This window comes from Chiloscyllium punctatum, chromosome 45, assembly GCF_047496795.1.
Source record: "Chiloscyllium punctatum isolate Juve2018m chromosome 45, sChiPun1.3, whole genome shotgun sequence".
Classification (NCBI taxonomy): Eukaryota; Metazoa; Chordata; class Chondrichthyes; order Orectolobiformes; family Hemiscylliidae; genus Chiloscyllium; species Chiloscyllium punctatum.
In genome coordinates this window covers 24,152,565-24,177,691 of record NC_092783.1, presented here as the reverse complement: position 1 = coordinate 24,177,691, position 25,127 = coordinate 24,152,565, and the positions used below count along the sequence as shown (strand labels likewise).

At 48.1% G+C, this 25,127-nt stretch overlaps 2 protein-coding genes across 6 annotated transcripts in view; one reads left to right on the top strand and one right to left on the bottom strand.

Moving 5' to 3' along the window:
* The first annotated feature begins 1,071 nt into the window (after positions 1–1,071).
* On the top strand, positions 1,072–14,604 carry LOC140467235 (BTB/POZ domain-containing protein 10-like). Its single transcript, XM_072563467.1, has 7 exons — positions 1,072–1,215; positions 3,198–3,498; positions 4,479–4,581; positions 7,749–7,869; positions 9,364–9,561; positions 10,708–10,818; positions 12,209–14,604. The coding sequence occupies exons 1-7, from the start codon at positions 1,185–1,187 to the stop codon at positions 12,487–12,489; spliced, it is 1,146 nt and encodes a 381-aa protein (XP_072419568.1). The 5' UTR covers positions 1,072–1,184; the 3' UTR covers positions 12,490–14,604.
* A 2,201-nt stretch (positions 14,605–16,805) lies between these two features.
* The window catches only part of LOC140467232 (serine/threonine-protein kinase 38), an 84,747-nt gene continuing 76,425 nt past the window's right edge, over positions 16,806–25,127 (bottom strand). For 4 of the 5 annotated variants that reach the window (XM_072563460.1, XM_072563463.1, XM_072563461.1 and 1 more), the window contains exons 12-15: positions 23,889–23,984; positions 22,922–23,013; positions 21,612–21,668; positions 16,806–19,776 (exon numbers count right to left, since the gene is read on the bottom strand). In XM_072563460.1, coding sequence (XP_072419561.1) covers positions 19,646–19,776; positions 21,612–21,668; positions 22,922–23,013; positions 23,889–23,984 — 376 coding nt within the window. In that variant the 3' untranslated portion in view covers positions 16,806–19,645. The remainder of the gene's footprint in view (positions 19,777–21,611; positions 21,669–22,921; positions 23,014–23,888; positions 23,985–25,127) is intronic. The other variant, XM_072563464.1, reaches the window with a different exon arrangement.

Genomic DNA, 25,127 nt, shown 5'->3' with positions numbered 1-25,127 from the left:
TTTTAATTATTGACATCAGAATAGAGTTTAATCTCCTTTAACCCCTATCTCCCAGCCATACCCTTAAAACATTTGGGCATCCCCTTCTCCTCACTAAGGGTCCTTGCTCAGGGTTGGACTGGTACAGCTACACCCAGTTCCCTTTTGGTGAATTTCTCTATAACCACTTGATGTCTCATTCCTTTCCACCTGGTATCTGTCCCCCGTACCCTAAAACAAGCTCAAACTAAACTTGCTATATCTTTAATTTGAGTGCAACTGTCTAAGTTCCATAACCCAAGTGTCCCACATTCCCATACTCCCCACGGAATACTCCACACTGACTGACTTCCTGGCTTGCTGTGCTTTTCTCTCCAACAGGAATTGGATCCCTGTTGCTAAGGAACGGCACATTTTATTCCTTTCCCCTTTTTTATAATGCACTGAACTGTTCACCTTGGGTTTGATCACTTTTCAAATGCACGTTATGAAAATAGACAGCCATCACGCCTCAAACTCACAAATGCAAATCTTAAAATGCCTATCCCTTGTGACGATATAATTTGAATAAAGCTAAAGCTTGTTCTTTACAGTCTGTAAACCGCGATTGAGTGATATGGTTTAAACTCTGGATTAGCCTGCCCCAGGGAGTGCAGGAAGAGTATGATGGACAGAGTAGTGTCGCGTTGCTGGTGTTATCTTACACTTCCTCTTACTGTTCCCTTGCAGTCATTAATAAAGACCGTGGAGCGAACATATCTCTGTTTTTGAAAGGATTAGTAAGTGATTGTTGCCCCTGGGGGAGCTGTTGGGGAAGCAGACGCGGTTTCTGTGCTGAGTGCCAGCCTGCAGGGAGGCTGGTGCTGTGACTCAGTCAGTGTGCAAGGTGCCATCTCCGGACGGTGCCCCATTGATGCCCTGGCTCCCCGCAGGCAGCTCACCCATGACCTGGTACCTCTTCCCGGGCTGCCTCTGGAAGAACGATGCTCTCGGTTTCATTCCCGCCTCTGAGCTTCAGCTTGTCTCCTCTGTCCCACAGGCCGCTGTCCCGTTTCCCGAGACCGGCGATAGAGCGCAGCCCCCGAGCGGCTCTTCTCGGGAACTGTGCAGTGATTGACCGGAGTCCCTATCCTTCGCAGCTCGTCGGGGGAGCCTTTCACAGTCACCAGCAAGACAACAGCAATCTCCCTCCGTGCTTCCGCAATATGATGAACCCCATCAGGCAGCAGAGCTTGGGTATGCCTCTCCATCCTTCTCTACCTGACTTCCAGAAAAACAGGTGACAGGTTGCGTCTTCCCTTCAGGGGTTTCCAAGGCTCGTTCCAGCCACCACACCATGCTGTCACTGTTACAATCATGTCGGTGAATTTGTACCCAGCAATCTCCCACTGCAATGTGGCAAATTACTGGCTTGCTGTGTTGCAGACTGAGGGATAAATATTGGTCTCAAACTGGGGATACAGGCCCTCTGCCTCTTTTCAGAATAACATGAGGGATCCTTTATATCAACGTGAGAGGGCAGACTGAGCCTTGATTTAACATACTCTCTGAGAGACCACTCCTCTAACAGTGCAGCACTCTCTCAGTAAATTAGATTCCCTACAGTGTGGAAACAGGCCCTTCAACCCAACCAGTCCACACCGACCCTCTGGAGAGTAATCCACCCAGAACCATTTCCCCCTGACTAACGCACCTAACACCATGGGGTAATTTAGCATGGCCAATCCACCCTGACCTGCACCTCTTTGGACTGTGGGAGGAAACCGGAGCACCCGGAGGAAACCCACACAGACACAGGGAGAATGTGCAAACTCCACACAGTCAGTTGCCCGAGGCTGGAATCGAACCAGAATCCCTGGCGTTGTGAGGCAGCAGTGCTAACCACTGAGTCACCATGCCGCCCCTGTACTGGAGTGGCAGCTTGGATTAAACACACGAATCACGAGAGTGGGTTTGCTTGAAAGTGACACTTGAACCTTCAATCTTGAACTGTGAGGTGAGCTCTGTCCACCGTGCCAAGCAAAGACCCAGTGTTTTGTATTTATCCCTCTCGCCCTGTATGATTTAAGAGTTAACGTTGCTCCTTTATTCTGGAAATGGAGTTCTGAAGGAACGTCACACCAAACTCAACATCTCTCTCCACAAGCACTGCCAGACCAGCTGAGTTTCTCCAGCATGTTCTGTCTTTATCTCAGGTATCCAGTATCTGCCGTATTTTATGTCCATCCTTCAAATGGAGAGCTCTCTACAAATGGGAGAGACCCCAAAGCTGGGCTCTCAGGAGGGAGGAGGTGACCAGCTGTCGAAAGAAGGCCAGCCCTGAGATTGTCTAACACACTCCAACTGTGGAAAAGTGGGAGGATGGGATTGGAACAGCCTTCAGTGAGCGATATGTCCCTCTCCCCTCAGCCAGTCCGAAGGGGCTGCTGGGAGCACCCAGCTAGGGTCTCCCTTCAGTGATACCCCTGACCCCCCCCCCCCCCCAACCCCGGGATGGGTCACGCTCACAGCCTGGCACTGAGAGAGCTGGGACAGGCTGCCCCTGAGTCAGTGCCAATGTAGAATCATAAAATCATCATTGAATCCCTACCGTGTGAAAACAGCCCATTCGGCCCAACAAGTCCACACTGACTCTCTGAAGATAACCCATCCAGACCTAGCCCTTTACATTTACCCCTAGCCTACACATCCCTGAACACTGTGGGCAATTTTCCATGGCCAATCCACATCTTTGGACTGTGGTAGGAAACCAGAGCACCCAGAGGAAACCCACGCAGACACAGGGAGAATGTGCAAACTCCACTCAGACTGAGGCTGGAATTGAACCTGGGTCCCTAGCTCTGTAAGGCAGCAGTGCTAACCTCTGAGCCACCATGCTGCCCAACGGAAGGAGTAACTTTGCAATGTGCTTCCTGCCCAGCAAGCTGCAGCATCCCAGAGACGCTGAGGGAACTGCCTTTCACTCTGCGGTGTCAGAACGTTCCGGAAGACCCCTTCCCAGCCACAGTTAGCCTGGACGGTGTGGGCGGAGCCTATCAGGCTCCCACTGACACCACCTTTCAAAACTATTGCTGAATAAACACTCATTCCCCTGAATCGTCTCAGGTGGAGAGTGGCAGCAGTTGGGATGGCAGTCAGTCCCAACCCTGCCTGCCCTCTGCTTATGAAGGAACCCTGTCATATCAAAGTAATCCACTCCATTTTCTCTCTCCTTCTAGATCCTGACCTGGGGCGGATCTGTCAGAACACCAGCTCCCATCCTTGGAAGGGAGGCCCCTCCTCTGTTTACAGGACACAGAATAACCAGGGCTGTGCCCTTTTCCAGCCAGGCTGTACCCCCTGGCACAATGCCCACTCAGGCCAGAAGGCTGCAGTGGGTAAAGGCCCAGTGGATCCTGTGAGGGAGGACAGCAGTGGGTCAGGAAAGGCCTGCGAGCGAGTGGTGCTGATTGTTGATAAGACGCGGTTTGTGGTTGATCCTGCTATCTTCAGAGCACACCCTGATACCCTGCTAGGCCGGTACGTATTCCCGACAATCGGATACTCTCCAACGCTCCCTTCGGAAAACAGGGAGCACTGAACATCGAACATACCAGGCCCTCACTGTCTACCTCAGCTGGGCAATGCCACATCGACATCTGAAATGGAGCATCACAGGCTCAAAGCTCCGGCATCACAACCCACTCTGCGTTGTACTGTATAAATACACAGGCCCCTGTCTCAATCCAGGTCTGCGTTATACAGTATAAATACACAGGCCCCTGTCTCAGTCCTGGTCTGCGTTATACTGTATAAATACACAGGCCCCTGTCTCAGCCCCGGTCTACATTATACAATACAAATACACAGGCCCCTGTCTCAATCCTTGTCTGTGTTATGCTGTATAAATACACAGGCCCCTGTCTTAGTCCTGGTCTGCGTTATACTGTATAAATACACAGGCCCCTGTCTCAGTCCTGGTCTGCATTATACTGTATAAATACACAGGACCCTGTCTCAGTCCTGGTCTGCATTATACAATACAAATACACAGGCCCCTGTCTCAATCCTTGTCTGCATTATACAATACAAATACACAGGCCCCTGTCTCAGTCCTGGTCTGCATTATACAATACAAATACACAGGCCCCGGTCTCAATCCCGGTCTGCGTTATACAGTATAAATACACAGGCCCCTATCTCAGTCCTGGTCTGCATTATACAATACAAATACACAGGCCCCTGTCTCAATCCTTGTCTGTGTTATGCTGTATAAATACACAGGCCCCTGTCTCAGTCCCGGTCTGCGTTGCGATGGGTTGCCCTGTGATCCCAGGGTGTAGTGCCTCACCCTGTCTGGTGGGGGAAGGGAGATGGACGAGAATCCATTGCAGTGAGGTACAGTCCTGATGAAGGACAGCATTGTGAGGGATGGAGGAGCGGGAAGGGGAAATGGTGGCTGCTTGCTGTCCCTGGGAATACCCTTCCGTCTGTAAAGGATTTGGTCTTTTCTCCCCCAGAATGTTCACCTCTGGCCAAGACCATAAGGTCACCCAGGCGAACCAGAAAGGCGAGCACGAGATCGCTGAGGGTCTCAGTTCCACGGTGTTCCGTGCAGTTCTGGTGAGTTCACCCTTCACTGTGTTCAGTAACACCCCTATCCCAGGCACAGACTGGCATTTGGCACCGTGTACCAGGAAAACCCATTAGGAAAGATTCATCTTTTTTGAGGAGAGTGTGATGCCCAGATTACAGTAGGAAGGCCGGGGTTGAGGGGGGGGGGGGGTGGGAAGATGTGCTGTTGCTGTTATACCCCAGGACTTTGCTGTCTGTTCCTATCCTGTAACTTACCTCGTTCATTCCATCAACGGGAATGGTTAATCAATTATCACGCACACACACACACACACACAGCGTGCGTGCGTAAGTCACAATGATATTAAAACTGTAGCAACACAAGTGAGTTATAAAACTGTGAGACACTGTGGTTTAAAATTAAAATTAATTGGAATAAAGGAAATAAAGAGCTATTTCTAACTTGGACAGTGGGTAAAGACAATGACACAAACTCTTGGTTAAATACAAGTCTATGCTATAATTTATAACTCAACAAAGTTATAAAATGGTATAGTTCTGTGGCTCTGATTATTAACCAGTGTTATAGACTCCTCCACCACCATCCCTCCGAATGTCCAATCTCATTGGCAGAGACACACCAACCAGAGGGAATGACACACTCATGAGCAGCTGCAAGAGCCACCTCTGGTCCCTGTGTGGTCTCACGGTCAAGGTCAGATACGGGCAAGGAAACCTCCTGCTGATAACCATGTACTGTCCTCCCTCGGCTGACCAATCAGTGCTCCTCTGTTTAATATCCAAGAGGGGCTGAAGATGGCTTCCATAAGAAATAGGATCAGGGCCTTTGAATCTGTTCCACCATTTTATAGGATCTGACATTCCCCACCCCCCCTTTCCTGCATTTTCCCTATAACCCTTCATTCCCCAAGTGACCATTAGTCTATCTGTCTCAAATATACACTAGGGCTTTGCCCCGACAGCTCTCTGTAGCAAGGAGTTCCAAAGGCTCTCAACCCTCAGAGGAAGGTCCTCCTCATCTCAGCCTTAAAATGGCACTTCTGGTCCCAGACACCCCAGACTCCACGAGCCCTCAGTGTCCATCCCCATCACAACTAGCCATACACTGAAGGACACGGCTGCCGGAATGCCGAAAGATTTACTGGGATATTACCTAACTGGAAGGTTTGAGTTATAAGGAGAAGCTGGGTAGGCTGGGTAAAAGCAAATTACTGCGGATGAAGTACCAAAAGAGAAAATGCTGGAAAATCTCAGCAGGTCTGGCAGCATTCGATGACCTGCTGAGAGTTTCCAGCATTTTCTCTCTGGGTAGGCTGGGACTTTTCTCCCTGGACTGTAGGAGGCTGAGGGGTGACCTTCTAAAGGTCTATGACCTCTATAAACCTCATCAGAGGGTTAGATAAGGTTGATAGCGAACAGCATTTCCCAGGGTAGGGGAGTCTAGAAGTAGAGGGCATTGGTTTAAGATGAGAGGGGAGAGATACAAAAGGGTCCACAGGGACAATGTTTTTCAGAGGGTCGTGAGTGTCTGGAACAGGCTGCCAGAGGTAGTGAGGGAGGTGAGTACAATTTTGTCATTTAAGACACATTTAGACAGGTACACTGATGGGATATGTATAGAGGGATATGGACCAAACTCAGGCAAATGGGACAAGTTTAATTGTGGATCTGGGCAGCACAGACAAGTTGGGCCGAAGGGCCTGTTTCCATGCTGTAAACCTCTAAACCATACCACCAGCCAAGTGAATCCAGTACAGCTACAAGACTGGGATCTACCCAACAATGTGGGAAATTGTTTGGATATAGAGGGATATGGACTGGTTTAGTGTGCGGGATAAAACTAGGCAGATAGAATATAACGTGAGAAATTGTGAGGTTATGAACATTGGCAGGAAGAATAGAGGAGCTGAATACAGAGGAACCACGATTATCCAAAAATCGGATTATCCCGCAAGATCACAAGGTCCCGATGCTCGGCTAAACAATGTTATCCAGAATTTGAGTATCCGGAACTCAATTAATTGAATGAAATACTCCCCGTTCATGTCCTTCAGATAATCGAGGTTTCTCTGTATTATTTAATTGGGAAAAGATTGCAGAAAGCGACAGCACAGAGGGAGTGGGTTTGTGTATAGAATGAACTTCCGGGGAAATGGCAGATGTGAGTACAGTTACAGCATTGAAAAGACATTTAGATAAGTAATGAAGCAGAAATGTTTGGAGGGATATGGGCCACGAGCAGACAGGTGGGTTAGTTTGAAATTATGGTTGGCATGGACTGGTTGGAACAAAGGGGGTCTGTATGACTCTGTGGCTGAATGCTTGAGATACAAAGACAGTCAATGAGGGAGTGTGTTGGATTTGGTCTATATCAGCTTGAGCAATGCTTTGTATTTGGCAGGATGTGGCACACTGATCACAAATGTTAAAACCGTCAGGATCCAAGACAGACTAGTAAGATCGATCCAAAAGCAGCTCAGAACGAGGGAGTATAGAGTAATGATGGGTGAGTGTTTCTGTGGCTGGCAGGAGGATTCCCCAGCCCTCAGTCCTACACTCCCTGCTGTTTGTGGGACGTGTCAATGATTTGCCCTTGAATACAGAGGGTATGGTTAAGAGGTCTGTTAGTGCAGAGATTAGCTTTGTCCTTGTAATGTTGATAAAGACTGCAAGAATGGCACAGACAGCTGGGCAGAACGTCAGTAGGTGGAGGTCAAAAGTAAAGTCATGTACTTGGAGAAGGCCAACCAGACAAGACTTAGAGAATAATCGGTAGATACTGAGGTGTGGGGGAATCAGCGGACATGTCCATGGTGTGTTGGAAGTGGCTGGCGGATCAATAAAGTGGCAAAGAAACCATTTGACATTCTTTATAAGAGATGGAAGGCTAAGATTGATCTGTATAAAACCCTGGTTAGAGGCTAGTGCTGGATTTCCGCACGCACCCTATTCTCAGAAAGATACAGCTGCACTGGAGAGGCTGCAGAGGAGGTGTGTTAAAGTTCTCATCGCGCAGGGTCTGGCAGAGATTTCAGTGACCCAAATGAAACAAGGCAAGAAGTGGTAACTATCTGCAAATTAAACTGTCCAAATCCTGGGAATTAATTTTAAAATTATTGTTTCAGAACATGGGAGTTGGATTTCCATCAAATCATACTCGTTGAACTCATCGTTATGACCTTGTGTCTTTTCAGGATTATTACACAACTGGAGTCATTCAGTGTCCTGACGGTATTTCAGTGCAAGAACTCCGGGATGCATGTGACTATCTGTGCATCAGCTTTACTCACAATACAATCCGCTGTCGCGATCTCAGTAAGTACATAACACGGGAACAGTGCCTCACATCATCACATAGCGGGCAAGGACTGGCTGTGAGGCATTTGTCTTCCTAATATTTCTCATTTCAGTTCATGACAAAAGGTGAGTGGTGCAATATAATAAAACCTGCTGCCAGGCCCGGCAATGTTGCTGTCTGAGTGATGCAGATACACCACCACGATTGCAACCCAGAGATACTGAAAGAATGGTGATATGTTTCCAGGGTTGGGTGGTGTTCCCATGTGTCTGCCTCTTGTGCTTCTAGATGTAGGTTTGGAAGATGCTGTTGAAGAAATCTCAGCTTTTCTGGTGCTTGTGATTCACCAGGTGATGCTATTTCTATGTCCACATGAATTCACAGTCATACAAACCATACCATTTATGGCCTGCTGTTCCCTTCAATCCGAGCTGATCTAATGTGGCTTCAACTCTGCTTTCCTGTTTCTCCCGAAATCCTTTCATTCTCTTATCAGTCAGGAATCTACCTGACTCGACCTTTAAAATATGCAAGGCTGCAGTCACTTTGCTGTCTGGGGAAGAGGATTCTACAGATTTCTGACCCTTTGAAAGAAAAGAACAAATCCTCATTTCAGTCTAGAAACCAGCTCCTAACTCCAGTATCTCTCACATCCACTCTGCCAAGTTCCCTCAAGACCTTGTCTCTTTCAGTTAGATCACCCGTAAGAAACTCAAATGAACGCAGACCCAACCAGTTCTCTCTTTCATGATTGGATAAACCCTTATCGATCGGGTACACCTTCTCTGAGCTATTTTTAGTGCAATTATATCCTTGCATAAAGAAGAAACCAAAACTGGGCATTTAACTCCAGATGTGGTCTTAGCAACACGGCTATGCAACCATTTCAAAATGTCCCAACTTCTGTATTCCAATTCCTTCAAAATAATTAAGTGTGCCATCCATCATCCTAAATACTTGCTGGACCTTCAGACTGACTTTTTGTGATATATATATATATAATATATCAAAACACCTCAAAGAGCTCTGCAATCTCTCTCCATAACATAAATCAATAAATACAGTGCTGCCTTTGTTCTTCCTGCCAAAATGGACAAGTTCATATTTCACATAATATACTCCCACCTGCCAATGGGCTGCCTGCCAACTTACCCAAACTGTATCTCTTTGTAAACTCCTTACGTCCTCTTCATAAGTAACTCTCCTACCTATTGTTGAATAATCAGCAAATTTAGTAACAAAACTTTCAGCCCTTTCATCCGTGTCATTAATAATAGGTTGCAAATAGCTGTGGTCTCAGCATTGATTCCTGTCAACTCAAAAATGACCCACTTATCTCTGCTTCCTGTTGGTTGACCCATCCTCTCTCCAGGTCAATAACTTTCCCGTGAGCTCGTATTTTGTGTAGGGACCTTTGATGTGGCACTTGATGAAATGATTTGAACAGGGGTGACTGAGCAGCGTGGACTGGAGGTGCTGATCTCTGCTTACACTGTGGACATCTCTTCCAGGTGCTCTGTTACATGAGCTGTCGAACGATGGGGCACGGAAGCAGTTTGAGAGGAACCTGGAAGAGTTGGTGTTTCCCCTGATGGTGTCGAGTGCCCGGAAGGGGGAGCGGGAGTGCCACGTGGTGGTGCTGGCACATGAGGACACAGTGGACTGGGATCAACAACATCCACCACAGATGGGAGAGGAATATTCTCAAAGTAAGAGCTGAGTGTGGCTGAGATATCCCTTCACCATGAAACATTTGGTCTGTGTAATGCTGGGTCCTTTATTGCTTTGACAAGAACACACTGTCCCACATTTGTGGTAAATTTGTCAATTCCACATTAATTTGAGCAGTCATCTGTCTGATGGCCCAGTGATAATGGGGTTAATTATCACGTTCCATAGTTGCCATGAAGCAGCTGTGCATGGACCCTCATGCAACAACAACTGAGCGCTTTTCTGTAGTGCCTTCAACGTAGTGAAACATCTCGAAAGCCTCATTTATTAAAACAAGGTTTGATACCGTAACTCAAAGGGAAGATAGCAGGCCAGAAGAGGTACGCTTTAAGGAACTCAAAAGGAGAAGCTGAGAGTTTGAATGAGGAAATTCCAGAGGGTCCGGGTTTTACTCACCAACAGAAACGGGGAATGAGTGTGGCAGAGGAGTACACTGGCACTCACTAGTTTCACTACTTCACATGTTCCACCAAAGAGTAAACATTGCATCACACCAATCACTAAAAACTGCTTCTCTTTGTTACTGTTAACTAGAATGACAGACTTACACCAATAAACTGAAACATGACACCTTTATTATAGAGAAACATAGTCCTCAAACAAGCGGCATACTGGTTATCTGTTAAATCCTAAGCAAATAATCCTATCCCTTGAAATCCCAATTCCAAACACACACACTCACTCCCATACTCACTCTCACACACACACTGACTTGCACACTCACTCACAGCCACACTCTCAGTTACTCACCCTCTCACACACACTCACACTCATTTACTTTCTTACACACACACACACTCGCAGTCACACTCACACATTTACCCTCACACACTCACTCACAGTCACACATTTACTCTCTCTCTCACACACACGGATGTGCACATTCACTCTCCCACACACCCTCTCACACAAACATTCATTCACAGGAAGGCTACGGCCATCCCACTTCAGTCAGTGACCTGTGCACAGAAAAGAAGCCACATTTTTCAGCGTCTTACGTCCCAACCCCATGCTGCGGGTTCAATAAGGACTCCCCTTTTCCTAGAGGACACAGAGGAATACACAGGAAACGAGAGGGATGTGGGTGCGAAGTGGGAATATTAACCATGTTGTTTCTGTTTCAGTTATTTATAGCACCAAACTGTACAGGTTCTTCAAGTATATTGAGAACCGGGAGGTCGCCAAACAGGTGTTGAAGGACCGAGGGCTAAAGAACATCCGCATTGGAATTGAAGGTGAGCTGGATGGGATGGTAAGAAATAGGAGTCAAGAGAGTGGTGCTGAAAAAACACAGCAGGTCAGGTGGCATCTGAGGAAATTGACATTTCAGGCAAAAGCCCTTCATCAGGAATGATTCTCCTGCTCCTCGGATGCTGCCTGACCTGCTGTGCTTTTCCAGCGCCACACTCTTGACTCTAATCTCCAGCATCTGCAGTCCTCACTTTCGCCTAGTAAGAAATGGGAGTTTGCCTGAGAACGGCTGATCTCACTGCCAGAGCCATGAAGACCCTTTTGAAGTAGTCACATTTGTCATGCTTGCTGGCCACAAGTGGTTCCAGCACAGGAAGCCATTCGGCTCACTGTGTTCATTCCAGCTCTCCAAATAAGCAATTGGCATTGCCCCACTTCCTCTCCTTTTTAAAAAGGACATGAGGAGCAGCTTCTTTTTTTACACAGAGTGTGGTTTGTGTGTGGAACGAACATTCAGAGGAAGTGGTAGATACAGGTACAATTACAACATTTAAAAGACATTGAGAGAAGTACTGAATTGGAAAGGTTTGGAAGGAGCAGGCAGGTGGGACTAGTTTGGTTTGGGAATGTGGTTGGCATGGCCTGGTTGGACTGAAGGGTCTGTTTCTGTGCTGTGTGCCTGTATGTGAACAGTCTAATCTTTACCAATCAGCCCATGTCACTGAAGTGCCTCATCTCTGAATCCCATCTATTCCCCTGAATCTTTCCTACATCCTAATGCCTTCATAGTCTGTCTCATGTCTCAGGCCCAGAACTGCACTGAATACTCCAGCTGAGGTCTAACCAAAGTCTCACAACATCCCCCTCTTCTTGCTCTTGTGCTCGATGCTGCTATTAAGAAAGCCTACATACAGGATGCTTTATGAACCAACCCCTCACCAGGTAGCTCCATTAATGCACCTTTACGGCTGCACCCTTTTATGTTACCACTGGGTTTCCTGCCGACACACTCACTTCTGTACGTTGAACTTCGTGTCACCTGTCCGTCCACATCACTGACCTATGTCCTTTTTTTTAAGAGCGGTGCCCTATCCTCCTCAGTTTATACTGCTTCCAGGGAAAGGGGTGAGAGCTCCCTTACCCTGGGACCTTTTATAACATATTGAAAGGAGTTTTGGTCTGACAGCTCACACCTTTTTGTCTGTCAGGATTACAGACCAAAGCCTCATGTGATCTGAGCCTAACCCTAGTGACTCAGGGGAGAGTGCTATCCACACCCACCCCCCGACAAACACACACCTCCACATCCCCACCCACGTTCAGAAGCCCTGAAGTTGTCATAAGGGTTAACTCTGTAACACGTTTGTACACACTAGGATCCCAGAAAAGTGGAGTGTGAATGACAGGTTAATGTTTTTGTGCCGTGTTGTCTAGGTTACCCGACGTGTAAGGAGAAGGTGAAGCTGCGAGCTGGGGGCCGTTACGAAGTGATCTACAACTATGTGCAGCGACCATTCATCCACATGTCCTGGGAGAAGGAGGAGGGGAAGAGCCGGCATGTGGATTTCCAGTGTGTCAGGAGCAGGTCTGTCACCAACCTGACCTCACCGCCCCGTGACCATGGCAACACCCATCACCCACAGGTGGATGAGCTCGACATCCTGGGCCCAGCACAGGAGCAGGCCGTGGGGGTTAGCACCTCCTCCACCGAGTAAGCAAAATCCTGGGGCATCAGCACCTAACAACAGGTCATGGACTCGTTAACAACCGGGGCCCCAGGTCATGGACTCGTTAACTGGGGCCCCAGGTCATGGACTTGTTAACAACTGGGGCCCCAGGTCAGGACACGGTAACAACTGGCCCCGGGTCACGGACACATTAACAACTGGACCCTGGGAAATGGAACTGCGCTTCAGGCTGCTCTGTCACAGGTACAAGAGGAGGATTGTGGTGCTCCTCAACCCTATGCTGTGACAGCACAGAGCATGGTGATTTGGTCTGTGAGGGGATCCTGTGCAATGATCAAGTGTGAGGCTCCCACTGTGTTCAAACACATGGGTTCTGGCACTGAATGGGTGTGGCAGAATCGAATGGTGATCAGGTGCAGGAGATCCACACAGTGCAGGGACCTGGTGTGAGGACCAGGTTTAATGTTGTGCAGGCTCTGGTGCTAGGAACTGGTGGGAAGATCAGAAGCAAGGCTCTGTCTGGCACCCTGGATTTTTAAAAAAATTCATGTGTGGAATATGGGCGTCTCTCTAGGCCCAGCATTTGTCTGTCCCTAGTTGCCCCTTGAGAATGTTGGGGTGAGCTGCTTTCTTGAACCGCTGCAGTCCATATGCTGTAGGTTGACCCACAATGCCCTTAGGGAGGGAATTCCAGGATTTTGACCCAGCGATACTGAAGGAATGGTCATGTATTTCCAAGTCAGGATGGTGAGAGGAATCTGTAAGTGATGTTCCCACATCTGTGTAGAAGCTGCCATGAGTCTGTTCGGGGGAGGGGGGGTTGTAGGCAGGAGCAGTTCGTGAGAGAGGTGATGCACGCGGGAGTGTGTATTATGGGGAGAGGCCAGGGTAATTGCCATCATAATTGAGCCTCTGAAATAGGCCACAAATTTTGACAGCTCTTGGTTTATGGGAATGATATTAACAGCTGGAATCAGAACCTGTGACCGATTCCCTTCTCTCAGAGGCGGAGATTTACATCATCATGACCTTTCTGTACTTTGTGTATTTGCTCAATCCTGATTGGAGTGACCCCAAAACCAGTCCCACCCCCCTACATTCAAACTAAAACCAATCCCACTCAGTCCTCGTGTCCATGTATTGATTCCAAACTGCCCCGATTCTCCTTTGAGTCCTCGACTTGCATTTTGAATAAATGGACAGCATGGTGGCACAGTGGTTAGCACTGCTGCCTCACAGTGCCAGAGACCCGGGTTCAATTCCCACCTCAGGCGACTGACTGTGTGGAGTTTGCACATTCTCCCTGTGTCTGCGTGGGTTTCCTCCGGGTGCTCCGGTTTCCTCCCACAGTCCAAAGATGTGCAGGTCAGGTGAATTGGCCATGCTAAATTACCCGTAGTGTTAGGTAAGGGGTAAATGTAGGGGTATGAGTGGGTTGCGGGTCGGTGTGGACTTGTTTCCACACTGTAATGTAATGTAATCTAATCTAATACAATGGTCACTGACTCAACTGGTCTGTGCTCCAACTAATCAATATGAAACTTCCCCCCATTTTAAATTGGAGCCACAGACTCACCAGCCTGTGGATACAGTCGATCCCTAAACACTATCCAAATTCTTCTACGTTTCCCATGCTGTTAAATTTTCCCTGCTGTGCTCCGCTATCATCCCGAGAAATCGTCTTTCAAGAAACCACACCCCAGCTGTGAGCTAGCGTTGGCGTAGGTGCATCATTACTCCCTTTAGCCTGTTCGCTAAAATGTCAGACACAGTTTGTTCAGGAACAGGCTCCCAGATTTGGGGCACCTTGGGTCGTACAGTGTATGGAACATCTTTATTTAAACTGAAATTGTTTGTAGCTGAAAGGATGACTCAGAAAATGAAAACACAAAACAAGAGCAACTCTGGGGCACATCCCTCTGTACAAACCAGCTCACGCTAGATCATAGGATAATCCAACAGGGCAAAACTACAACTACAAAGAAAGCCAAGTCAACATTTGATTGGAAATTTGAGGGGCCCATTCAGAAAAAAAAATGTGGTGCTAGAAATACACAGCAGGAGACAGCATCCAAGGAGCAGGAGAGTCGACATTTCAGGCATAAGCCCTTCATCAGGAATGTGGATGTGGGGGAAGGGAGCTGAGAGATAAATAGGGTGGGGGTGGGGATGGGGCTGGGGGAAAGGTAGCTGGGAAGGCAATAGGTAGATGGGGGGGGGGGGGGGTAATGGTGATAGGTTGGAGAGGAGGGTGGAGCGGATAGGTGGGAAGGAAAATGGACAGGTCGGACAGGTCAAGAGGATGGTGTCGAGTTGGAGGGTTGGATCTGGGATGAGGCGAGGAAGGAGGAGAGGAGGAAACTATTGAAATTGACGTTGATGCTGTATGGTTGGAGGGTCCCAAGGTGGAAGGTGAGGTGTTCTTCCTCCAGGTGTTGGGTGGCTTGGATTTGACAGTGGAGAAGGCCCAGGACCTGCATGTCATTTGACAGAGTGGGAAGAGGAGTTGAAGTAGTTGACCACCAGGGGCTGGGGTTGTTTGGTGTTTGCCCCAGAGATGTTCCCCACCTCCACCCTCCACCCTCCTCTCAGCCCTGCTCCACCCCGGCCCCATATTCCTGATAAAGGGCTTATGCCTAAAATGTTGACTTCTCTGCCCCTTGCTTACTGCCTGACCTACTGTGCTTTTCCAGCACCACTTTTCAACTCAATCTCCTAGGCCCATTCAGACATCTGATAACAGCGGGGAAGAAGCTGTTCTTGAATCTGTTAGTACGTGTGTTTAAACTTTTGAATCTTCTGCCTGATGGAAGAGATTGAAAGAGTTCATAAGCAGGGTGGGAGAGGTCTTTCACGATGTCGGCTGCCTTTCTGAGGAATAGATTGAGTCAATGAATGAAATGAAATCAAGTAAATGAGCACATAACAGAAGTGAGATAACCTCTAGGGTCCATCTCTAAGAGGTTTGTGAATTCTGAACAGTGTTACTTTGAGAATCATTTAAAATGACACTTAGGTGAGGGTCCACATTATGACAAAGCAAAGTGCCCTGACACATTCCCACAAATGAGCAGTGTTCAGGTCGGAGAGATTGTTTACAATGAGCACAGCTCTTTATAGAGAATAGGAAGATGGTCTGCGTAAGATAGAGTTCCCCAATCACTCGTATTGTGCTCAAACTGTGAAATACTGCCCTGAATTACTGTCACATGAATGAATGTTTTGCTCTGTCTCAGCACATCTGCTACCAGATCAGTAATCCTCAATACCCCACCTCTGACATGCGTTTTACAGCTTGCTAAGGCAGGCTGTCTGTTAAAAATACAAGCCGGATATGCCCCAGGTTAAGACCATGTTGAGTGGCCCAGCAAGGACAGCATTGTTGACTGTCTTGAGAAGAAAACCCATCAGTCCTTGAATTAAATTCTGAATCTAAGAGTAGAGTGGGGATTATGGACAGAAGGTCTGTCAGTAAGAACATGGAGCCACAAATCAGGCACAGACTGCTGGGGGACACATGGAAACAGTTAGCATTGTGTAGCAATGCTGGAAAGTGCAGCAGTTTGAGGGCAACAGGTACGTTTTCAAACTTCTACATGAGTTTAATTGGGGTCCCTCACCTCTCCTCAGGGGCTGTTGTAAAATAACTGATTGATTGTGGTAACTGGTCAACAGGCTTCATGATCCGTGTACCATAGAACTAGCAGGTCAATTATGAAGCGAAAACATTTTTCATCTGGCAGTTCCCCATTTTGTACATTAATGTTTTAACACTGGAACGTGGACACGCAGCCCTTTACTGAGGATGCAGATGATGCAAGTTTTATGTTGCAGTTGTAGTGTGTGGATTGACAGAAACTGTCGATGCTCCTGCTCCTCGGATGCTGCCTGACCTGCTGTGCTTTTCCAGCACCACCCTTTTCTACAGAAACTATTCGATGGTCCTGTTCAAGCACCCCACAAATGAGAGTGTATCTGAGGTCTGTATAAAACATGCACCATATACTCTGCGCCTTCTGTCCATCACACCCTCTCCTTTTCAGGTTTGGTTGGAGAATCTCCCTGAGAATTACTGTGAAATGGAGCTGGCATGCAGGGGAAGGTGATGGACAAAACCGAGACAGCAGCCCCTGTGGAACAACCAGCAGTTAATGTACTGAAGTTTTTGTCGATAGAGAAACATCCAGGAGTTTTCACCCCAAGAACACTGCAATGTTTGATTAAAGAATGGGTTAGCACTTAAGATGAACCGGCTGCTCTTTTTCTTCCACTTGCAACTCCCCTGCAGGAAAAAAAAATTCAACTGGTAACTCTGGACAAAATTTCACACAGACCCAGTGATGTTAAGTAAACGGTTTTATAATACAGTTTTAAACAAAATAAGTGGCCATTGTAAAAAGCAATACTGCAACTTACACAACCCTTACGCCAGGATTTACATCTCTCTGCCCCAGGAACACTGGCAGTCTGACCCAGTCTCTCACACAGCCCTCCCTCCAACTAGAAGGGGTACTCACTCCACACAGAGGCTACTGTAGCCACTTAGCTGCTCATGGGAACTGAAGGCAGGAATGGTGTACAGTCTGAGGCTATCACAGCTACATCAGTACTGGACTCCAGCCTGCCTCAGACATCCCGAAACTAGCCAGCAGCCACGTGAGAGGCTAGATCAATTTTTGCAAGCTATTCAACCTTGGGGAAGCAACACGCATACACGCACACCTCTCTCTCTCTCACTCATCACATTAAACACACAGGGTGGGGAAATTTACCAGTACGTTCAGCCACACTGTTGTATTGAAAATAACTGCTCCTTGCAAAACACAATCACAACCTTCGCCCTTATCTCCACATTGTTAATATTAGTTTAGGGTACTGAAACAAGTTTTTAAAACAAGGATAAAGACCATCATCTGATGTGTACACGTCCCATTAAGAGGTTTTGAAGCTTGGGTCAGTGACTTGCACCCATTTGTATGAAATATTTCCCTCAGTGCTGGCAGCGTGGGAGCCAGAGCAGCCTGTTCGGCACACACTCAGCTTTCGAATGTGGTACAGTAAAGACTGGGTCTGAAAGGGGAGGGGCCACTGCCTCAGTGTAATGGAGCCAAAGGACTTTTGTATCTAGGAACAGCACTGGGATTTGAAACATCGAGCTAAAGCTCAGCAAATGTCAATTTTCAATCATATTCATTCCAACCATTCTGGAGCTCCCTCCCAAACAGCTGGGTGCCCCTATCACACATGGACAGCAACTATTCAAGGCAGCAGCTCATCAAGGGCCATGCCCACATCCCATGAGTGAATTTTTAAAAAAATTCTCTCTCAATCACTTTCTAGGGCCATCAGGCTACAAAATAAGCTGTCTGCCACTACAGAGCAACTGTATACTGGACAGGAAGTGGGGATCCTGCAAATACAGTGTGGCACTGAACACCTGGAACTTGGGGGCTGTGATCAATGTTGTAGCCTCACCAACTAGGATTCAGCATTCTCGGTCAGGAATCTCCAAGGGGGAGCAGCAGAGCAGGTCTGTCTGTGTGATGGTGCAGACCAAGCCCAGGGAAGTTGGTGGGGAACCGCAGCACAGCAGCCCGTACTGACAAGAGAGTGTGGGCTGAATTATGTTACATCACTCCCTCGCAAAAACAAGGCCCCATTATAACATTCAAAATATACTTTCACACAAAATAACGTACAAATCCCACCAATGAGCATCACTCTGGGTGACTGCGAGTCTGTTGGAAAGTTAAAGGAAGCAGCAAGTTTGTTTGCACAGCTGTTCTGGGATTCAGGGCCAGAGCATTAACTTTTAGCACTGAGCAGATCCAGGCAGCAACTTACTACCAGACTGAACCCCACCATCATCATTGGCCCAGTCATTATAATAACCTGGTCTCCAAGGACCAGCTTGTTGGATCACCTCTGTTTTGCCCTCTTAACACACAGAGACAGAGGGGTGTTTACTGAAATGGCACCCGAAAATGTGAGAGAGTTCTCCAAGTGATGGACATTCTGGATTTTATAGTAATACTGGAGTGGGATGTTCAATCAGAGGCAAGACAGAAAGTGGCAAACAAATCAACAAGGAAGGAAGGGAGGTATCTTCCACAGGGATTATCTGCAGCAGCAACTATTGTTCAGCTTGCTTTATGTACCCTGGAGCCGGTGTTTGGAAATAATAGACTCAAGAAGGGAGAATCATCAACCTGCAGAGATCCAGGCCTGTAATCACCCATCTTTACCCACAGCAACCCCTCCTTCCACACAAGTATAAACACACAGTTGTATTTACAAACAAGATCCATCACTAACACTCCCCCTTTTAAAATAATAAAGCTGCATATAATTAGAAATCAAGGTGAAATCAGCAGAGCTCATTATGAACCCCACCCAATTAATAAATGCATTCAAATACAGATAAAAACACATGATGTGAACAGTACCTTGGTGTCTGCTCAACTGTGGACAGTCATGAACAGAAACGGGGAGCACAGACACTGTACAGCGATAAGCGGCTGTGAGGCAGCTGTATGTCCCCTGGCTGTCTTCATGCAGAGAGACAACAGTCAGCTGCCTCACTGTCGGACTATCACTGGACTACTTTCTGCCCCTCTCGCATATGCACCAGGAACCCCGTGACACTGCCCTCTGCCCAACACAGTGACTAACAGGCAGGACTGCACAACCCCGACAATTATCACGCACAGGCCTTCCCGTGACCATTTACAGGGACAGTGAAAGAGCATACCCCTGTCTCAGCCACCAGGGAACACACAGCAAAGGTAACCTCACGGACAACCAGAATGGATGCATTTGCTGATAAGGGTCTGCTCTATTGGCCACTAGGAGCTGAACTGGACAGAGCAGAGTCAGGCACACAGCTAGCGACGGGCACAGACTTGAGAACTGCCGGCTTTGTGTTGTAGGAATCCCATTGAACCCCCTTCAAATAGCTGCTGCCTGAGGCCCTGGGCTGCACAGAGTCTAACATCAGCATCTGCTGCCCAGCGAGAAGAGATTATAATGGATATCTGGATATTAGGAATAAAATCTGAGTAATTTCTCAGTCCTTCACAACTGTCACTATCCTCGGCAGTAAGGCTCCACCAACGGACCAATCAAGTTGCTAAGATAAAATAGGCACTAAAGCAGTGACGTTAGCCCTTGGGGTCAAAGTTCATCACTTTCCAGACTTCATGTAGGAAGGAATGGCTCCACGGGCAGTCAGTCCTTCAAACCGTTTGTAGGTGTAGTTAATGAAGACCCAGTCCTTGTTCTTGTAGTCTGTCTCTGAGTGGTTACTCACTGCAACTGGAGTGAAGGAGAACGTTAGGAATTGCACACGAGAGAGAGCTTTCAGATTCCTGAAGCAAAATGCACTCCAACTTATATAGTCGGTACATTCCACCTGAACCCCGGTCCTCTCAAAATTGCCCACTCCCAAGCAGCGACAGCCGCGCTCAGCAAGCTCCAGTTAACAGAACAATCCATACAGCATGCACCCCCACCCCGAAAATCACTACCAAACAGAGCCCTCAAGTGGATTATCGCGCTCAGTGTTGTCACTGGGTCTATTTAGTGAAACTACTTAACAGGGAGAATTAATTAAACTAAGCAAAGACTCGACAATCTTTTGAAATTGCTCGCTTTTATACAATGTGGAGCCTTGGGTACTTGGAGCAGCACATGCCCAGCAGAGGGCCAGCACTGTGTACAAACCTGCCTGAAGCAGCCAAGAAAGACCATCCGAGGAGAAAGTGAGGACTGCAGATGCTGGAGATCAGAGCTGAAAATGTGTTGCTGGAAAAGCACAGCAGGTCAGGCAGCATCCAAGGAGCAGGAGAATCGACGTTTCGGGCATCAGCACTTCTTCCTGAAGAAGGGCTTATGCCCGAAACGTCGATTCTCCTGCTCCTTGGATGCTGCCTGACCTGTTGCGCTTTTCCAGCAACACATTTTCAGCCAAGAAAGACCATCCACCAGGGTAGGAGAGAGGCCAGCTGCACACTCACAGCCATTTCCATTAAACAGCACCAAGTAGCAGAATAAGGCACCAGCAAATTTTATAGCATAAGTTGTCTATTCAAATGCTCAAAGCAAACATTATCCTAGGATTTACACTCCCGGAATAAAACTTTATCTTGGGATTTAACACTAATGAAATCCCAGTGACAACACTGATTCAGCGAAGAACAAAATGTGTAAGTTTAGAACCAGAAGTTGATAGAGATTAGTTGTTACTCTGGATACTGGCAGCACCAGTAACTGGTCCTTACAGACAGAGCTTAGAAAGCAGTGAAAAGAAGCCAAACACAGAAACTTGCTGATCACGTTAGGACAGACTCTGGTTCCAGATTCATTCAGCAGATGGGGAGAGTCTCTCTGACTCTTGTATGCTATAAAATTACTTCTTGGTTTCCCCTTTCACTGACAAATGATTTGCAAACTAAAGCACTTGCAGAGGTCAGCCACTCCTCGCTGACAACACCCGCACCACCTTGTCATGTGGGAGAATCTGGCCCTTCGCTCCCTGACCATTACTTATCAGACAAGAGGCCAGTCCAGGAACAGTAGACAGCAACGCTAACCTCCTGTAAATGCCTCTCCCAGTGCAACAGCACTGCCAGGGGTTTGGTTCACTGTACTTCCCCATTCTCCAAAACACAGAAGGAGATTTGACCCCTCTCTCTGGGCGTTCCCTGCGCTTGGTCAGAGGGCAGGTCCAGGTAAACCCTGCTGACGGTGGCCCCACAGCAGCACGGTGGGGAGAAGCAATGGATTGTCCTGCTTAGATTCGATCCCTGCCCTGTGGGGAGCAGTGCTGACATTTTAGTCACTGAAGCAACTGCTACTGTCAGGAGACTGGTCTCAGAGGATACACTTCAATAACAATAGCTAATGGAAAAGTCACGGGATTGGGATTGGGGAGGGAAGATTTGCTTTAAGTATTGAGGGAAGGGAGAGGAAGATAGCCAGACATTAACTAAATTGGTCAGTTCAAGGATAAGATCTCTCCCACAACTCAAAAACCAGAGAAACAAAGAGGTTATAACCCAGCTTCCCCCAAGATGAAGCCAGTGTGAATGTAAGAAAGCATAGGACCAGGAGAGTTTAGTAAGGGATGAGGGGAATAAAATGCTGGTTACCTGTCTTTGAGGACAGACACTTCTTACCACTACTTTCTAGCCCTGCCTGTGACACTCCTGAAGAAGAACATCAGAAAACACTGCGTCACATTCGAATACAACAACTTCATAGAAAGACAGCAATCCCAGGGTGGACTCTCTTAACAGGCACAGCTAGTAAAACACTTAACTTACTGCAGCAGCAGCAGAACGTCAGGTAATACACAGTCCCCTCCACCAGCCATAGAATTCACTCCACACACACTCTCACTGAACTCACTGACAAGGCAAAGGCAAGACATGGGCTGTCTGTTGGCTGGGTTGCATTGCAAGTGATACAGACAGTGTGGGTTCAATTCCCACTCTGGCTACAATTAACCTGAAGAATTCTCCTTCTCAATCTCTCCCCTTGTCTAAGGCATGGTGACTCTCAGGGTTAAACATCACCAGTCATCTCTGTCCAATAAGAGAGCAGCCTGGTAGGACAAGGAACTGAATAAAGAGGTGAACTGGAAAACTGTACTGACTGATGGGGAAAAAATGCAAATGGGTCAAACTTCCTCTGTGTGAGAAGTTCTAACAAACTGCAATGAGAAGGGGCACTCTAACTTCTCCCACAGCTGTGGAACTGGAGCTCAGCTTCTGTCGCAGTTACAATGGGACAGCAACAAGGTTTCAGTGTGCCTCCCATCAACAGGCTCTCAGGACCCAGACAGTGCCTGTGACAGTGTAAAGTAATGAGACCACATGGAGACCACTACCTTCCCAGTGACAGAAATGTCACCTCCCTTTTAGTGTCTTCAACACCAGTGTGAAGGAATCTTGTTCAGTGCAGACTCGTCAGACATTGACACTGGCAAGATAAGGCAAGCTGCAGACAGGCAGTGGATCAGACTGAGACACACAATCCGCCAATCGCTGTGGTGCCCCCTCCTTCTTGTGCTTACTCTCTAGTCCTTCTACATTTTGCTGTGACTGACCGTCTCCATCCAGGATGTGGGGTTAGGATGTTAACTGAAAGTGGAAGACGGGGTTTGGAGTCACCCTAAGCCGATGTTCCAAAGTCACCCTTCAATAACCCAGACAAGAAAGTGCATGTCCAAGCCGTGATCAGAATGAGCCTCCCCTGAGGTCAGGAAGATAACTCAACACTAAGCTTATCCCAAACAGATTCATCTTTACATGGGCTGTGCGTCTAACACTATCCACTGTAACGGACGGCTTTTAACTAAATAATGCTCTGTTGAAGCAGGAACAAATAACAATACAAAAAACTCAGAACCCATCTCCTGGGAGGGAACTGACTCCCTCCCTGAAGGACTGCTCCTTACCTGGTTGTAAGATGTCTGAATCAGGGAATTCATCAAAGTTCGATGTATCGTCAATACTCTTTATTTCAATGGAGATAGCTGCTGGCCTCTCCCTGCCAGAGGGGAGAGATCGGATTAGAAACTGCAAACTGCTCAATAAACAGGACACAGCGATCAGAAACCACAGAGAACAGCACAGCAAAACGTCAGCAGGGAATTGGCAGCTTCATCAGACACGGCAGAGGTAACCCAAGGCCAGCAGTACGCTCCCCGCACCGACCTGGGCATTCCCCACAGGGACTAGGGTGCTCACCGCACCCCAGCAGCCTGTAGGGATCAGGGCGTTTCCCGTACCTCAGCAGCCCGCAGGGACCAGGGCATTCCCCGCACCCCAGCAGCCCGCAAGGATCAGGGTGTTCCCCACATCCCAGCAGCCCGCAAGGATCAGGGTGTTCCCCACATCCCAGCAGCCCGCAAGGATCAGGGTGTTCCCCACATCCCAGCAGCCCGCAAGGATCAGGGTGTTCCCCACATCCCAGCAGCCCGCAGGGACCAGGGCATTCCCCGCACCCCACAAGGATCAGGGTGTTCCCCACATCCCAGCAGCCTGTAGGAACCAGGACATTCCCCACATCCCAGCAGCCTGTAGGAACCAGGACATTTCCCGCACCTCAGCAGCCCGCAGGGACCAGGGCGCTCCCCGCATCCCAGCAGCCCGCAGGGACCAGGGCATTCCCCGCACCCCAGCAGCCCGCAGGGACCAGAGTGTTCCCCACATCCCAGCAGCCCGCAGGGACCAGGACATTCCCCGCACCCCAGCAGCCTGTGGTGGAGGTATAAAAAGAGCAGTGAGTGCACTACAAGGGAGCCAAATGCTTCTGTAAATTGAAAGTTGACAGTGGTGGTGAAGTCAGAAACAAGACAGTCTCTCCAGGAAAGTGAGTCAGAGTTCTGGACCTGGGCTTGCGCAAGTCAAACACTCTCCCACCTGATGTGCTCCCAGTCAACACCTTCAAAGAAGAAGTTGCTCTTCACATCTTCCACTCCATTGGCCCCAATTCTGGTCTCCGACTCGCAGCAGAACCTAAAAAGATCACAGGTCAGAGGAGGACATGCAAAACACCCACACCAAACTGCTCACAATGTGGTCTCCTCTGCACTGGGGAGCTGAAATGCAGACTGGGCGACTGTTTTGTAAAATACCTGTGCTGTACCTGTAAAAAAAAAAAGACTGAGCTTCCAGGTGCCTACTACCTCAACATACCATCATGTTCTCTAACTAACACCTCTGTCTCAGACTTACTGCAATGCTCCAGCCAAGCTCAGTGCAAGCAAGAAGAATAGCACCCCATTTTCCGCTTGGGAACTCATCGCCTTCTGGGTTCAACATTGCTTCAAACATTTTAGGGCCTGAGCACCTTCTCCCATGTCCTTACCCCAATCTCCACCCACCAGGCCTTCTTATCACATGGACTGCTACCACACACAACCTATTCACACTTCATCGTCCCCACTAGCAGCTCATTACTTACTCTTTTCTTTGCCCCATTGCTGTTCTCTCTCTGGGCTCCATTTCCATCCCTCCTCTCAGTCAGTTATCCCACATTCCGACCTGGTCTGAAACATATACTCCACTTTTCCCTAGCTGCAATCAGTCTTCAAGAAAGGTGACTGGATCTGAAACATTAATTCTGCTTTCTCTCCACAGATGCTGCCAGACCTGCTGAGTTCTCCAGCACTTTCGGTTTTTCTACACTCCCTAAGCCAGGACACAATCACCGCTGGGGACAGTGTAGACTGGCAAAGATCTCATACTCCAGAATCCAATCCTTGCTGCAGTTCAGACCCACAGGCAACAGCCTCCAAAGCCACATCTCACACATGACTATTCCTCACAGGAGTCAATTCAAGGGCTATTGTACTGCAAGAGTCATAATATCCAGTCCCACCGCATGCTCACCTGACATCGCGCACATTGTCCAGCAGGGGTCAGGAGCATTGATTAGGACTGTTGAACCTAACCCAGGTAAACCCAGAGACTCTGTGACAAACTACAGCAGCATCAAGCTTTGGTACTAGCTTCATGAGAGTGGGTGGCACAGTGGCATAGTGGTTAGCACTGCTGCCTCACAGCGCCAGAGGCCCGGGTTCAATTCCCGCCTCAGGCAACTGACTGTGTGGAGTTTGCACATTCTCCCCGTGTCTGCGTGGGTTTCCTCTGGGTGCT

Excerpts from the sequence above, each read along its gene's own strand:
- LOC140467235 (XM_072563467.1), top strand. The coding sequence starts at position 1,185 with ATGATGAACCCCATCAGGCAGCAGAGCTTGG. Across the intron at positions 3,499-4,478 it reads CCTGATACCCTGCTAGGCCG|AATGTTCACCTCTGGCCAAG; the intron begins GTACGTATTCCC and ends TTTCTCCCCCAG. Across the intron at positions 9,562-10,707 it reads GGGAGAGGAATATTCTCAAA|TTATTTATAGCACCAAACTG; the intron begins GTAAGAGCTGAG and ends TTTCTGTTTCAG.